This window comes from Gadus macrocephalus, chromosome 15 (assembly GCF_031168955.1).
Source record: "Gadus macrocephalus chromosome 15, ASM3116895v1".
Lineage (NCBI taxonomy): Eukaryota > Metazoa > Chordata > Actinopteri > Gadiformes > Gadidae > Gadus > Gadus macrocephalus.
Genome location: NC_082396.1, coordinates 232,758 through 245,895, shown reverse-complemented (window position 1 = coordinate 245,895; position 13,138 = coordinate 232,758). Strand labels below are relative to the sequence as shown.

Genomic DNA, 13,138 nt, shown 5'->3' with positions numbered 1-13,138 from the left:
TGTATGTATGTATGTATGTATGTATGTATGTATGTATGTATGTATGTATGTATGTATGTATGTATGCATGTATGTATGTATGTATGTATGTATGTATGTATGTATGTATGTATGTATGTATGTATGTATGTATGTATGTATGTATGTATGTATGTATGTATGTATGTATGTATGCATGTATGCATCTATCTATCTATCTATCTATCTATCTATCTATCTATCTATCTATCTATCTATCTATCTATCTATCTATCTATCTATCTATCTATCTATCTATCTATCTATCTATCTATCTATCTATCTATCTATCTATCTATAAATCTATCTGTCTGTCTGTCTGTCTGTCTGTCTGTCTGTCTGTCTGTCTGTCTGTCTGTCTGTCTGTCTGTCTGTCTGTCTGTCTGTCTGTCTGTCTGTCTGTCTGTCTGTCTGTCTATCTATATATAAATCTATCCACCCCTCATCTATATATCTTTCTATCTATCTATATGCTATCTAACCCTGTCTCACAAACCTATTGGATTTATAACAGAAAATAGCAGCATAGGACTTTGCACATTATATTAGCTCAGTGCTACACAACAGTCAAGAGGAACACAGTAGCATAGTATTCTGAGCTACATAATGCACACCTATATAAATTATACAATTGAAAAAAAAAAGATCTATACTCTTTATTGCCATGGCCAATTATAGATAGCAATTAAAAAAACCTGATATAGGCCTACGATTAAACAAATCTAATAGAAAATGTGCATAGGCTTAAGGCCTGGTCGTTGCACAGACGACACATAAAATACATTCAATATCTGAAGAAAAATTGCATTTTGGTAAATGTTGCTATGTTAGTGCTCTAGGCCAATCAGAACGGGTGTTAAATGCGAGGCAGCAACAGTCAAGCAATGAAACGGCGCGGCAGTTAGGGCGCTGTGATGCTATTGCAAGCCTGAAATGTGAGAAGGTATGGAGAAATGGGATGCATCGTACCCGGTAATTCTACGCTATTTGCTAATTTAAGGTAGATTCCATGGTCTACAGGAGGCAAACGTAGCGCACAGGTAAATAGCCTAACTGATGCTTTTCACTGTGTGTCATACATCATTCTAATCGGAGCACTGTTTACTGCCTATGATAAGAACACGACATACGCGGTATTGGCAACAAGCAAAAGCATTAAACTGATGACTAATAGACAGCTCGGGCGATGCACAAGTTGTTGCCTATATTAACGTTGTCACCGTATAGCTATTTTGCTTTAAGTATTCATACACCATTTACAGACGGTGGTATGATCATAATTCACTCTCATCCCAATTCTCATTGCTATAAATGTCCACCACAAAACCTATGGAAATTGTAGTAGTTCTGGTATTACAGTATGTCTTTGTTTTAGTATTGCTCCATTCCAGCACAGTATACGTTTTGATGGGGCATCAACAATCAATGAGCCCATTTTATTGTCATTTAATTTAAATTACAATAAGAAACGGAATATTCCCCTCGGATCTTGTTAGATGCTGAATCCCCATTAACAGTGATAATGATAATGATGACCTTACCTGAGATTCTGATCTGATCTTATACATTTGTTACAAATGCTAAATAACTTGCCTCAAATAACAGGAACAGGTGTGTGTGTGTGTGTGTGTGTGCGTGTGCGTGTGCGTGTGCGTGTGCGTGTGCGTGTGCGTGTGCGCGTGTGCGTGTGCGTGTGCGTGTGTGTGTGTCCAGCAGGGTAGCATGACTCTGACCAGGGGACCCTTCACCTACGCCAGCGGGGAAGAGTATCATGGAGAGTGGAAGGAAGGCAAGATGGACGCCCCTTTCACTGCATTATCCAGTTTGGGATTATATAGCTCTAGGACATTGTCAAAGGTTGACAAAATGTGTGTCTGCTTGAATTTAGTATTGACCTCCTTCAATGTAGGAACTATCTGATTGGCCCAAGTTAGCAAAGACCTTATCTTTAAAAAATGTATGTAAAATAGTAGTTGGTAAAACAGTTTTGGGGCGGCGCTTAACAAAATAAGTTCCTGTGCACCAAATGCTAAAGGTGCATTGTCTATAGAATAATGGGTGCTTAAAAGGGGAACTGCACAATTCAAGTTGAATGGGATTTACCTACTTTTCTTATACTTTCATTCACACAAACACTCACACATTCAGTAATGCCATTGGCTGACCAGCTCAGGCTATTTAGGCAAATCCCTATCAGCTAGTCCTGGTAACCAAAGAGGACCTGTGTCTGAGTGTCAGATCTTTAGGATTAGACTTTGGACTCTTTGAGAAACCTTTTAATATGCCAGCCAGCCAGCATTTAAGTATGGTTGAATCCTTACAGCTGTGGATGTTATGCATATTTGATTAATTAACTTTTTAAACTGCATTCTTAGATTGAATTATGTATTATGAAATTTTACCAACCAGACCCTAAAGTAAAAATCCTTGCTAAAAGAATCTGTAGGATTAGGTGGCTTTAAATCCTACTGTACAGCAGGCAGACGGGTCTCCTAACTCAGCAGTAAACCCTAAGCTGATACTGGGAGACTCCCATTCAGACAGCCCGCCCTTAGACAGGACGTATCCAGGGCTTTACGGCACAGACGTAACGCGGAACCCACTGTAGCAAAGGTCATCATATCCATTCCAATTTGTACACATTCTTTTTGCTTTTGAATGATAGTTGATAACAGCATTTAAGGGGGTTCATATTAGAAGATATTGAGGTTTGAACAAAAACTCAATATCTTTACATTTCCTGTAAGGTTTTTGGGAGGTCTTCGCCCTAACAGCCGATGTGTTCCCAGGTCGGAGGCACGGCATTGGCCAGCTCAAGTTCCAGGATGGGAGCTGCTTCACGGGCCAGTTCCAGAATGGACTCTTTCACGGTTCTGGCGTTCTGCTGTTTACAGACGGATCAAGGTGTTTCATGGGTTTACAGGTTACAAAATGTACATGTTTTATTTCGTCAACTCTTTGTCAAAGGTTTTTGTTTTTACACGCAATCTCAGATATGAAGGAGAATTTGCCCAGGGAAAGTTCCAAGGCACAGGAGTCTTCGGTCGCTATGATGGCATGATGTTTGAGGGGGAATTCAAAAGCGGACGTGTTGAAGGATACGGTAAGTCATCTAAGCTCTGCAGTGTTTCTGTTCCCTTAGCCCCAGCATTGGTCCACTAATCAATGGATTGAAAATATTTGCAGTTCAGAATCCTGTCATGTCTGGTACCTTTGTTACGGTTCCTCCAATCCTCCAAAGGATTTTAAATGACGATGTGGGTCCATGTGTGCGCACGTCACCACCCGTCCTCCTGTCATCCTCCCTCTGGCCTCACGCTCATCCAGGGCTGCTGACCTTCCCAGACGGGGCTCACGGTGTACCGCGGAACGAGGGTCTGTTCAAGAACCACAAGCTCCAGAAGAGGGAGAAGTGTCCCGGGGTGGTTCAGAGAGCCAAGGCCTCAGCCGGCACTGCCCGCAGCCTGGCACTATGACCCTGAGCTCCACCCCCACCGGCTCCAACAGCCTGGCACTATGACCCTGAGCTCCACCCCCAACGGCTCCACCAGCCTGGCACTAGGAGCCAGGGGCGTTACAGCACCTTTCAGCAGGGCCTCAGGGATGAACACCTTAACTTGAGCTTTTCTACTGCTCCCTCTATCTTTCTCACTCTTTCTCTCTTTTTATCTCTCTCTCTGTCGCTCTCTCTTTTTTTTTAATCTGCCTCTGCTCCTTGCTTTAGCTCTGCCTTCACGATGGCTTTGAATGCATCTCACGCGCCTTGTGAACACATAACCGACGACAGTATGATTGGTTCTAAATGCACAATTTCATATTGATTTCCTTCATCTTATTCATTGTGCTGCTGGAAGAAGCATGTACGCACTAGAAGCTGTTGTGCCGCTTCTCAAACAGGAAGTTGAATGTATCTCAGAACCGTCTTTAGCCTCTACCATGTCTGATAGTTTGCAGTCGTAGCAGACGACGAGATCGTGTAATGTGTCTGATGTTACAGATACGAGATCGTGTAATGTGTCTGATGTTACAGATACGAGATCGTGTTATGTGTCTGATGTTACAGATACGAGATCGTGTTATGTGTCTGATGTTACAGATACGAGATCGTGTTATGTGTCTGATGTTACAGATACGAGATCGTGTAATGTGTCTGATGTTACAGATACGAGATCGTGTTATGTGTCTGATGTTACAGATACGAGATCGTGTTATGTGTCTGATGTTACAGATACGAGATCGTGTTATGTGTCTGATGTTACAGATACGAGATCGTGTTATGTGTCTGATGTTACAGATACGAGATCGTGTTATGTGTCTGATGTTACAGATACGAGATCATGTTATGTGTCTGATGTTACAGATACGAGATCGTGTTATGTGTCTGATGTTACAGATACGAGATCGTGTTATGTGTCTGATGTTACAGATACGAGATCGTGTTATGTGTCTGATGTTACAGATACGAGATCGTGTTATGTGTCTGATGTTACAGATACGAGATCGTGTTATGTGTCTGATGTTACAGATACGAGATCGTGTTATGTGTCTGATGTTACAGATACGAGATCGTGTTATGTGTCTGATGTTACAGATACGAGATCGTGTAATGTGTCTGATGTTACAGATACGAGATCGTGTTATGTGTCTGATGTTACAGATACGAGATCGTGTTATGTGTCTGATGTTACAGATACGAGATCGTGTTATGTGTCTGATGTTACAGATACGAGATCGTGTAATGTGTCTGATGTTACAGATACGAGATCGTGTTATGTGTCTGATGTTACAGATACGAGATTGTGTTATGTGTCTGATGTTACAGATATTGAGTCACTGAATCGAAGAACAACCAAACCTTGACCAAAAGCAAAACAGAAAACGCAAATAACGGTCAGCATTATCAACAGTTACTGCTTCTTAATGTCTCATCAGACAGTGTTTATCGCTGAAGACGTCACCCTCCAACCAATGTACTTGATTGGGTCAGGAGGTAGGGCGGGTTGGGGGGTTAGGGTGCTGTTATTTGTGGCGTGGAGGAATAGGAAAGAATGTCTGAAAATCAATAGACGCTCATCACCGTCACAGCTCCTCCCTGGAGGCTGGAGGAAGGAAGCACAGGCCAGGACTGTCATACTAATGGCAGCCCAGCTCATGTGTTGGTTTCCATGTGTTGGAGATCAACCGACATTCGAGCAATCTCTGAAAGAGGGCTTACGAGCTACCGATAAGATCGCAGCTCCGGCAACCCAAGTCCATCCAACTATGCTGTTCATAAAGCAGTTATTGCAAAAAAAATTACAAGAAAGATTTTCTATAATAGATCATCTTAGATTTCAAGCTAATGGATTGAAAGGGTTATATATGTTTACATAATTGAAAGAAAAAATTTCTGTTAGTGGCATGGACCTGAGTTAAGGCAGTTAAAAGTATAATATGTGTCGGCACATTTAATCCCAAAGTATTTAGTTTTCCGTGTAGTGCTTATTTATATCAAATTCGTCTGGTGGCTTATTTTTACCGACTTGATAACTGTTGTTTAAAAGCGATCGCAGTGCTCTGTTATGATCAAAAGTGTACAAGAGTGGATTTGAGTATTGTAGAATTGTATTGAGTCGTTTATCATCACAAATATTCTGTGATACCAAATTAATTCAGTGTAATTGAACAGTTAAACAGCCTTAAATAAATAATGAACCGATCAAAATCAATACTCAGTAGGGCTCATTTGCTTGCTTTGGATTGCCCCCCTGGTTACTGCAATCCGCTGCAATGTAAACTACAATCAGAACAGTCACAGAAGGTAAAAATCCTGAATGCAACAACACTACTCAATTCTACGTTAATACTTGAAATTTGCTGTAAAGAATGTACAATAGATGCGTATGTGTTTTTCTAGAAGTGTATTGGATTGTTTTTATCAAGGATATCCATCTCTTTTTCTTTGCCTTTGCATCCCTGTTTGAGCAAAAAAACAAAACATCTATTGAACCTCTATTCTAACAGGGTGCGACATACACACTCACACACTGTCTTCTGAAAAATTACACTTGGTGCTTTAGACGCGTGCCTGTCCAGACTTTGACCTGCCTTGAAATAGCATTGCCATGGTTACATTTTTTCTCCTGTAACAGTGTTGCTTTGAATGTACCTAGAAAAAAAGTGCAGAATATCAGCTGCAATATGCCTGCTATACCAGATATATATCGTTCATGTGTTTAATAAAATATTGTGTGTGTTAAAATATTTAATTCATGCTGTGTTGGTTGCTTGACGAATTATTCAAATTATTGAATTGGAATAATTCAAATTCAGTCCACCATTCGGGTCCACCCTCTATAATGTCCTGTTTAATGTCTTAGAAGATAAACATCCAAGCGCCTCGCAATATGATTCTCCCTAGATGCCTGGATGTTAGCAATGTGCCAAATTGACACAATTTAGTGAAAAGGAGTAAAAATCAAGTGAACAGTGTTTAGCTTCTGATCCATGATCTGTGTCTTCATTGCTAGTCTATTGTCACGATGACTGAAAACGAAATGTCATTGGAATGTACTATATTGAAATGAAATAGAACAAACCTTGTATCACGCTTCAGATTATCCGCCTGGTATAGTTTCCTGGTGTGTGCCTGATATCTGATCATTATTCACCAGATGATTCAAATGATTGAAACCATCAAAACAAATTGGGGATATTGTATTTTTAATAGGATCAAAAGCACATAAGTTTGTATGAACCGCAAGATAAAAATGTGCTGCTGGTTGCCTGACAGTGGATGAACAGCCTGACCGCCACTACACTCTCTGATCATCTGATGACTTAAAAGAGGAGCATATGTTCACTGAGCTCTCTGAGAACACTCGCATGAGTATTAGAACATAGCTCAAATCTCAATGCCACTGGATGCCGTAGTCAGGCTTTTAGCCTCTGTGAAATCTGGTGGAACCTCAGCCCCTAACATGCAAATGGTACGCACCGCGATCAATATGGCTCTCCCTCATGAGCGCCAACATTAAATAAGATAAATATCGGCTGGCTTTCAGAGGTTGCTGTTAAGCTTGTTAAGCTCCCTAGAATTAATTTACTGAAGCCAAGCCAGAGGCAAACTAGATTGAGATATTCAAGAAGAATATTTTAGACAGTGTTTCTGCAATCTCCCAAATGTATTTGGACTAATCCGGCATTTTCCTCTGCAATGTCCCAGAAAGATGGATCTGGTGGCAAGACATGCAACCCATAATGCTCATGTGTGCACATACAGATGCATTCAGAACAGACCTGCATAAAACAGAGTAATGAAGACTCATGACCTCTATAGTGAAGTGGCTAGGGTGATGAGCTCCCAGCCAAAGGGGACCGGGTTCGATCCCCAATGACTAACCCTAATCCTTGAGCAAGATGCTAAACTATAATTCAATTGTGAATTCATACCTGATATAATCCAAAACTGTTTACCCTTGATAATGAGCCAGGGTAGAACCACACACACACACACACACACACACACACACACACACACACACACACACACACACACACACACACACACACCACACACACACCTAAAGGACCACCCACCCACCTAAAGGACCACCCACCTAAAGGACCACCCACCTAAAGGACCACCCTCCCACCTAAAGGACCCTCCCACCTAAAGGACCACCCACCTAAAGGACCTCCCTCCCTCCTAAAGGACCACCCACCTAAAGGACCACCCTCCCTCCTAAAGGACCACCCTCCTAAAGGACCACCCTCCTAAAGGACCACCCTCCCACCTAAAGGACCACCCTCCTAAAGGACCACCCACCTAAAGGACCTCCCTCCCTCCTAAAGGACCACCCACCTAAAGGACCACCCTCCCTCCTAAAGGACCACCCTCCTAAAGGACCACCCTCCTAAAGGACCACCCTCCCACCTAAAGGACCACCCTCCCACCTAAAGGACCCCCCACCTAAAGGACCACCCTCCTAAAGGACCTCCCTCCCACCTAAAGGACCACCCTCCTAAAGGACCACCCACCTAAAGGACCACCCACCCACCTAAAGGACCACCCACCTAAAGGACCACCCTCCCCCCTAAAGGACCACCCACCTAAAGGACCACCCTCCCACCTAAAGGACCCCCCTCCCACCTAAAGGACCACCCACCTAAAGGACCACCCTCCCTCCTAAAGGACCACCCACCTAAAGGACCACCCTCCCCCCTAAAGGACCACCCTCCTAAAGGACCTCCCACCTAAAGGACCACCCTCCCACCTAAAGGACCACCCACCTATAGGACCACCCACCTAAAGGACCACCCTCCCACCTAAAGGACCCCCCACCTATAGGCCACCCTCACCCTGAAAAAGCGTTGCAAAAGGTCTCCCTGGTGTTTGACGTTGTAGGGGGCTGATCTGTAGCATGGAGCTCCTCCAGGGAGCACGTCCACACAGCGCTGCTCAGTGCTCTCCTGTCTCCCTGCCGTCAGAAGCCTGTTGGCCCGCCTCTCTGAGCTGCTCCACTCTCTGCCGGATCTCCATGGTGTCCGAGTGCCACTGCTTCACCTGCTCCAACGCTGTCAGGCCCTCCTGCAGCACAGTGAGCACCAGCTGTCTCTAAGCAACGCCACACACAACGTGCTTCTATTGCCTTGCCTTCAGTAAATACTGCATATTCAGTCCATATGCAGAAATAATCTGTTATCCGGCGACGTAACTATTTGGCTCTCTGACGATATCTTACATGGTTCCTGATCTGCGTGTCCGCCCCGGCAGCGATGAGCAGCTTCACGATGGCGCCTCTATGAAGACGCACTGCGTCATGCAGGGCAGTGTCCCCCTCCTGGAGGAAATAGAGGAAAGAGGAAATGCTTTCATCCCACTGATGGACTGAGGGAGGAGGAGGGGACCGAGGCGCAGAGAGGAGGGCTGCCCTTGTTGGGTTGTGTCCTACCCGGTCCCTGCAGTTGACTCTGACACCGCAGGAGAGCAGGTACTCCACGATGTCGCCATGGCCCGTCCTGGTGGCCACGTGCAGAGGAGTGCTGTGCAGCTGTGGATCACACGCACACACGCACGCACACACACACGCACGCACGCACGCACACATAGCGTGAGTGTACTTCATCACACGCATTCAGGTTTATAGATCTGTGTTATCTGTACTGGAACATCCATGTACGCACACACAGACACACACACACACAGACACAGACACAGACACAGACACAGACACACACACACACACACACACACACACACACACACACACACACACACACACACACACACACACACACACACACACACAGACACACACACACACACAGGCACATTCGTCAAGCAGCAGATAAACCAAGCAAAGCTTCTGGCACACACCAAAGGCATGGAGCCCACACGGTCACCTTGTCCCGGGCGTCCAGGTCCCCCCCGCGCTCCGTCAGAGCCCTGACGACCTCCACCCGGCCCCCGCGGCAGGCCCAGTGGACGGGCCGCGAGCCCAGCTGCAACGTGGCCGCAGCGGCCGGAGCAAAGCGTTTAGCCCTCGACAGGAGACCCCACTGCTGACAAACACCAACCCTGACCCCCCCCCCCCCCCCGCGGCCTCACCCGGTCCCTGCTCTGGACCCTGACCCCCGCCCCCCGGCCTCACCCGGTCCTACTCTGGACCCTGACCCCCCCGCCCCCCGGCCTCACCCGGTCCTGCTCTGGACCCTGACCCCCGCCCCCCGGCCTCACCCGGTCCGTGCTCTGGACCCTGACCCCCGCCCCCCGGCCTCACCCGGTCCGTGCTCTGGACCCTGACCCCTGCCCCCCGGCCTCACCCGGTCCGTGCTCTGGACGTCCGCCCCTCGGTCCAGGAGACTGCAGACCACCGCGAGGTGCCCCCCCATGGAGGCTCGATGCAGGGCTGTCCTCCCCAGCTGGAGAGAGGGGGGGGCAGGAGGGAGAGAGGGGGGCAGGGGGAGAGAGGGGGGCAGAGGGAGAGAGGGGGGCAGGGGGAGAGAGGGGGGGCAGGGGGAGAGAGGGGGGGGGCAGGGGGAGAGAGGGGGGCAGGAGGGAGAGAGGGGGGAGAGAGGGGTAGAATGGGGTTTGATCTGAGACTCTTTGAGAGGCCGTGTGGTGTGGGATGCTGGTTCTGGTTGATATTGATGGTTTAGAGTGGATCTCTGGTGTGGGTTAGGGTTAGTGATGCTGGTTCTGGTTCTGGTTGATATTGATGGTTTAGAGTGGATCTCTGGTGTGGGTTAGGGTTAGTGATGCTGGTTCTGGTTCTGGTTGATATTGATGGTTCAGAGTGGATCTCTGGTGTGGGTTAGGGTTAGGGTTAGTGATGCTGGTTCTGGTTCTGGTTGATATTGATGGTTCAGAGTGGATCTCTGGTGTGGGTTAGGGTTAGGGTTAGTGATGCTGGTTCTGGTTCTGGTTGATATTGATGGTTTAGAGTGGATCTCTGGTGTGGGTTAGGGTTAGTGATGCTGGTTCTGGTTGATATTGATGGTTTAGAGTGGATCTCTGGTGTGGGTTAGGGTTAGTGGTTCTGGTTCTGGTTGATATTGATGGTTTAGAGTGGATCTCTGGTGTGGGTTAGGGTTAGTGATGCTGGTTCTGGTTGATATTGATGGTTTAGAGTGGATCTCTGGTGTGGGTTAGGGTTAGTGATGCTGGTTCTGGTTCTGGTTGATATTGATGGTTCAGAGTGGATCTCTGGTGTGGGTTAGGGTTAGTGATGCTGGTCCTGGTTCTGGTTGATATTGATGGTTCAGAGTGGATCTCTGGTGTGGGTTAGGGTTAGTGATGCTGGTTCTGGTTCTGGTTGATATTGATGGTTCAGAGTGGATCTCTGGTGTGGGTTAGGGTTAGTGATGCTGGTTCTGGTTCTGGTTGATATTGATGGTTTAGAGTGGATCTCTGGTGTGGGTTAGGGTTAGTGATGCTGGTTCTGGTTCTGGTTGATATTGATGGTTCAGAGTGGATCTCTGGTGTGGGTTAGGGTTAGTGATGCTGGTTCTGGTTCTGGTTGATATTGATGGTTCAGAGTGGATCTCTGGTGTGGGTTAGGGTTAGTGATGCTGGTTCTGGTTGATATTGATGGTTCAGAGTGGATCTCTGGTGTGGGTTAGGGTTAGTGATGCTGGTTCTGGTTCTGGTTGATATTGATGGTTTAGAGTGGATCTCTGGTGTGGGTTAGGGTTAGTGATGCTGGTTCTGGTTCTGGTTGATATTGATGGTTCAGAGTGGATCTCTGGTGTGGGTTAGGGTTAGTGATGCTGGTTCTGGTTCTGGTTGATATTGATGGTTCAGAGTGGATCTCTGGTGTGGGTTAGGGTTAGTGATGCTGGTTCTGGTTCTGGTTGATATTGATGGTTTAGAGTGGATCTCTGGTGTGGGTTAGGGTTAGTGATGCTGGTTCTGGTTCTGGTTGATATTGATGGTTCAGAGTGGATCTCTGGTGTGGGTTAGGGTTAGTGATGCTGGTTCTGGTTCTGGTTGATATTGATGGTTTAGAGTGGATCTCTGGTGTGGGTTAGGGTTAGTGATGCTGGTTCTGGTTGATATTGATGGTTCAGAGTGGATCTCTGGTGTGGGTTAGGGTTAGTGATGCTGGTTCTGGTTCTGGTTGATATTGATGGTTTAGAGTGGATCTCTGGTGTGGGTTAGGGTTAGTGATGCTGGTTCTGGTTCTGGTTGATATTGATGGTTTAGAGTGGATCTCTGGTGTGGGTTAGGGTTAGTGATGCTGGTTCTGGTTGATATTGATGGTTTAGAGTGGATCTCTGGTGTGGGTTAGGGTTAGTGATGCTGGTTCTGGTTGATATTGATGGTTTAGAGTGGATCTCTGGTGTGGGTTAGGGTTAGTAATGCTGGTTCTGGTTCTGGTTGATATTGATGGTTTAGAGTGGATCTCTGGTGTGGGTTAGGGTTAGTGATGCTGGTTCTGGTTCTGGTTGATATTGATGGTTTAGAGTGGATCTCTGGTGTGGGTTAGGGTTAGTGATGCTGGTTCTGGTTGATATTGATGGTTTAGAGTGGATCTCTGGTGTGGGTTAGGGTTAGTGATGCTGGTTCTGGTTCTGGTTGATATTGATGGTTCAGAGTGGATCTCTGGTGTGGGTTAGGGTTAGTGATGCTGGTTCTGGTTCTGGTTGATATTGATGGTTCAGAGTGGATCTCTGGTGTGGGTTAGGGTTAGTGATGCTGGTTCTGGTTCTGGTTGATATTGATGGTTCAGAGTGGATCTCTGGTGTGGGTTAGGGTTAGTGATGCTGGTTCTGGTTCTGGTTGATATTGATGGTTTAGAGTGGATCTCTGGTGTGGGTTAGGGTTAGTGATGCTGGTTCTGGTTCTGGTTGATATTGATGGTTTAGAGTGGATCTCTGGTGTGGGTTAGGGTTAGTGATGCTGGTTCTGGTTCTGGTTGATATTGATGGTTTAGAGTGGATCTCTGGTGTGGGTTAGGGTTAGTGATGCTGGTTCTGGTTCTGGTTGATATTGATGGTTTAGAGTGGATCTCTGGTGTGGGTTAGGGTTAGTGATGCTGGTTCTGGTTCTGGTTGATATTGATGGTTCAGAGTGGATCTCTGGTGTGGGTTAGGGTTAGTGATGCTGGTTCTGGTTCTGGTTGATATTGATGGTTTAGAGTGGATCTCTGGTGTGGGTTAGGGTTAGTGATGCTGGTTCTGGTTCTGGTTGATATTGATGGTTTAGAGTGGATCTCTGGTGTGGGTTAGGGTTAGTGATGCTGGTTCTGGTTCTGGTTGATATTGATGGTTTAGAGTGGATCTCTGGTGTGGGTTAGGGTTAGTGATGCTGGTTCTGGTTCTGGTTGATATTGATGGTTTAGAGTGGATCTCTGGTGTGGGTTAGGGTTAGTGATGCTGGTTCTGGTTCTGGTTGATATTGATGGTTTAGAGTGGATCTCTGGTGTGGGTTAGGGTTAGTGATGCTGGTTCTGGTTCTGGTTGATATTGATGGTTTAGAGTGGATCTCTGGTGTGGGTTAGGGTTAGTGATGCTGGTTCTGGTTCTGGTTGATATTGATGGTTTAGAGTGGATCTCTGGTGTGGGTTAGGGTTAGTGATGCTGGTTCTGGTACCCTGTCGCATGCGTTGGGATTCCCGTCGTCACTCAGGTACTTCTC

At 46.2% G+C, this 13,138-nt stretch overlaps 2 protein-coding genes across 3 annotated transcripts in view; one reads left to right on the top strand and one right to left on the bottom strand.

Moving 5' to 3' along the window:
• Positions 1-863: 863 nt before the first annotated feature.
• Positions 864-4,186, top strand: morn4 (MORN repeat containing 4). Of its 2 annotated transcripts, none has more exons than XM_060072774.1 (5): positions 864-1,058; positions 1,735-1,807; positions 2,808-2,922; positions 3,012-3,121; positions 3,346-4,186. In XM_060072774.1, the coding sequence occupies exons 2-5, from the start codon at positions 1,741-1,743 to the stop codon at positions 3,492-3,494; spliced, it is 441 nt and encodes a 146-aa protein (XP_059928757.1). In that variant the 5' UTR covers positions 864-1,058; positions 1,735-1,740; the 3' UTR covers positions 3,495-4,186. The 2 variants fall into 2 exon arrangements, with proteins under 2 accessions (XP_059928757.1, XP_059928756.1); XM_060072773.1 differs by having other exon boundaries at positions 871-1,058; positions 1,732-1,807.
• A 4,166-nt stretch (positions 4,187-8,352) lies between these two features.
• Positions 8,353-13,138, bottom strand: part of ankrd2 (ankyrin repeat domain 2 (stretch responsive muscle)) — a 6,523-nt gene continuing 1,737 nt past the window's right edge. The window contains exons 3-8 of the mRNA XM_060073208.1: positions 13,094-13,138; positions 9,823-9,921; positions 9,403-9,501; positions 8,952-9,050; positions 8,742-8,840; positions 8,353-8,587 (exon numbers count right to left, since the gene is read on the bottom strand). The exon at positions 13,094-13,138 is cut by the window's right edge and continues 63 nt beyond it. Of these exons, the coding sequence (XP_059929191.1) occupies positions 8,459-8,587; positions 8,742-8,840; positions 8,952-9,050; positions 9,403-9,501; positions 9,823-9,921; positions 13,094-13,138 (570 nt within the window). The 3' untranslated portion in view covers positions 8,353-8,458. The remainder of the gene's footprint in view (positions 8,588-8,741; positions 8,841-8,951; positions 9,051-9,402; positions 9,502-9,822; positions 9,922-13,093) is intronic.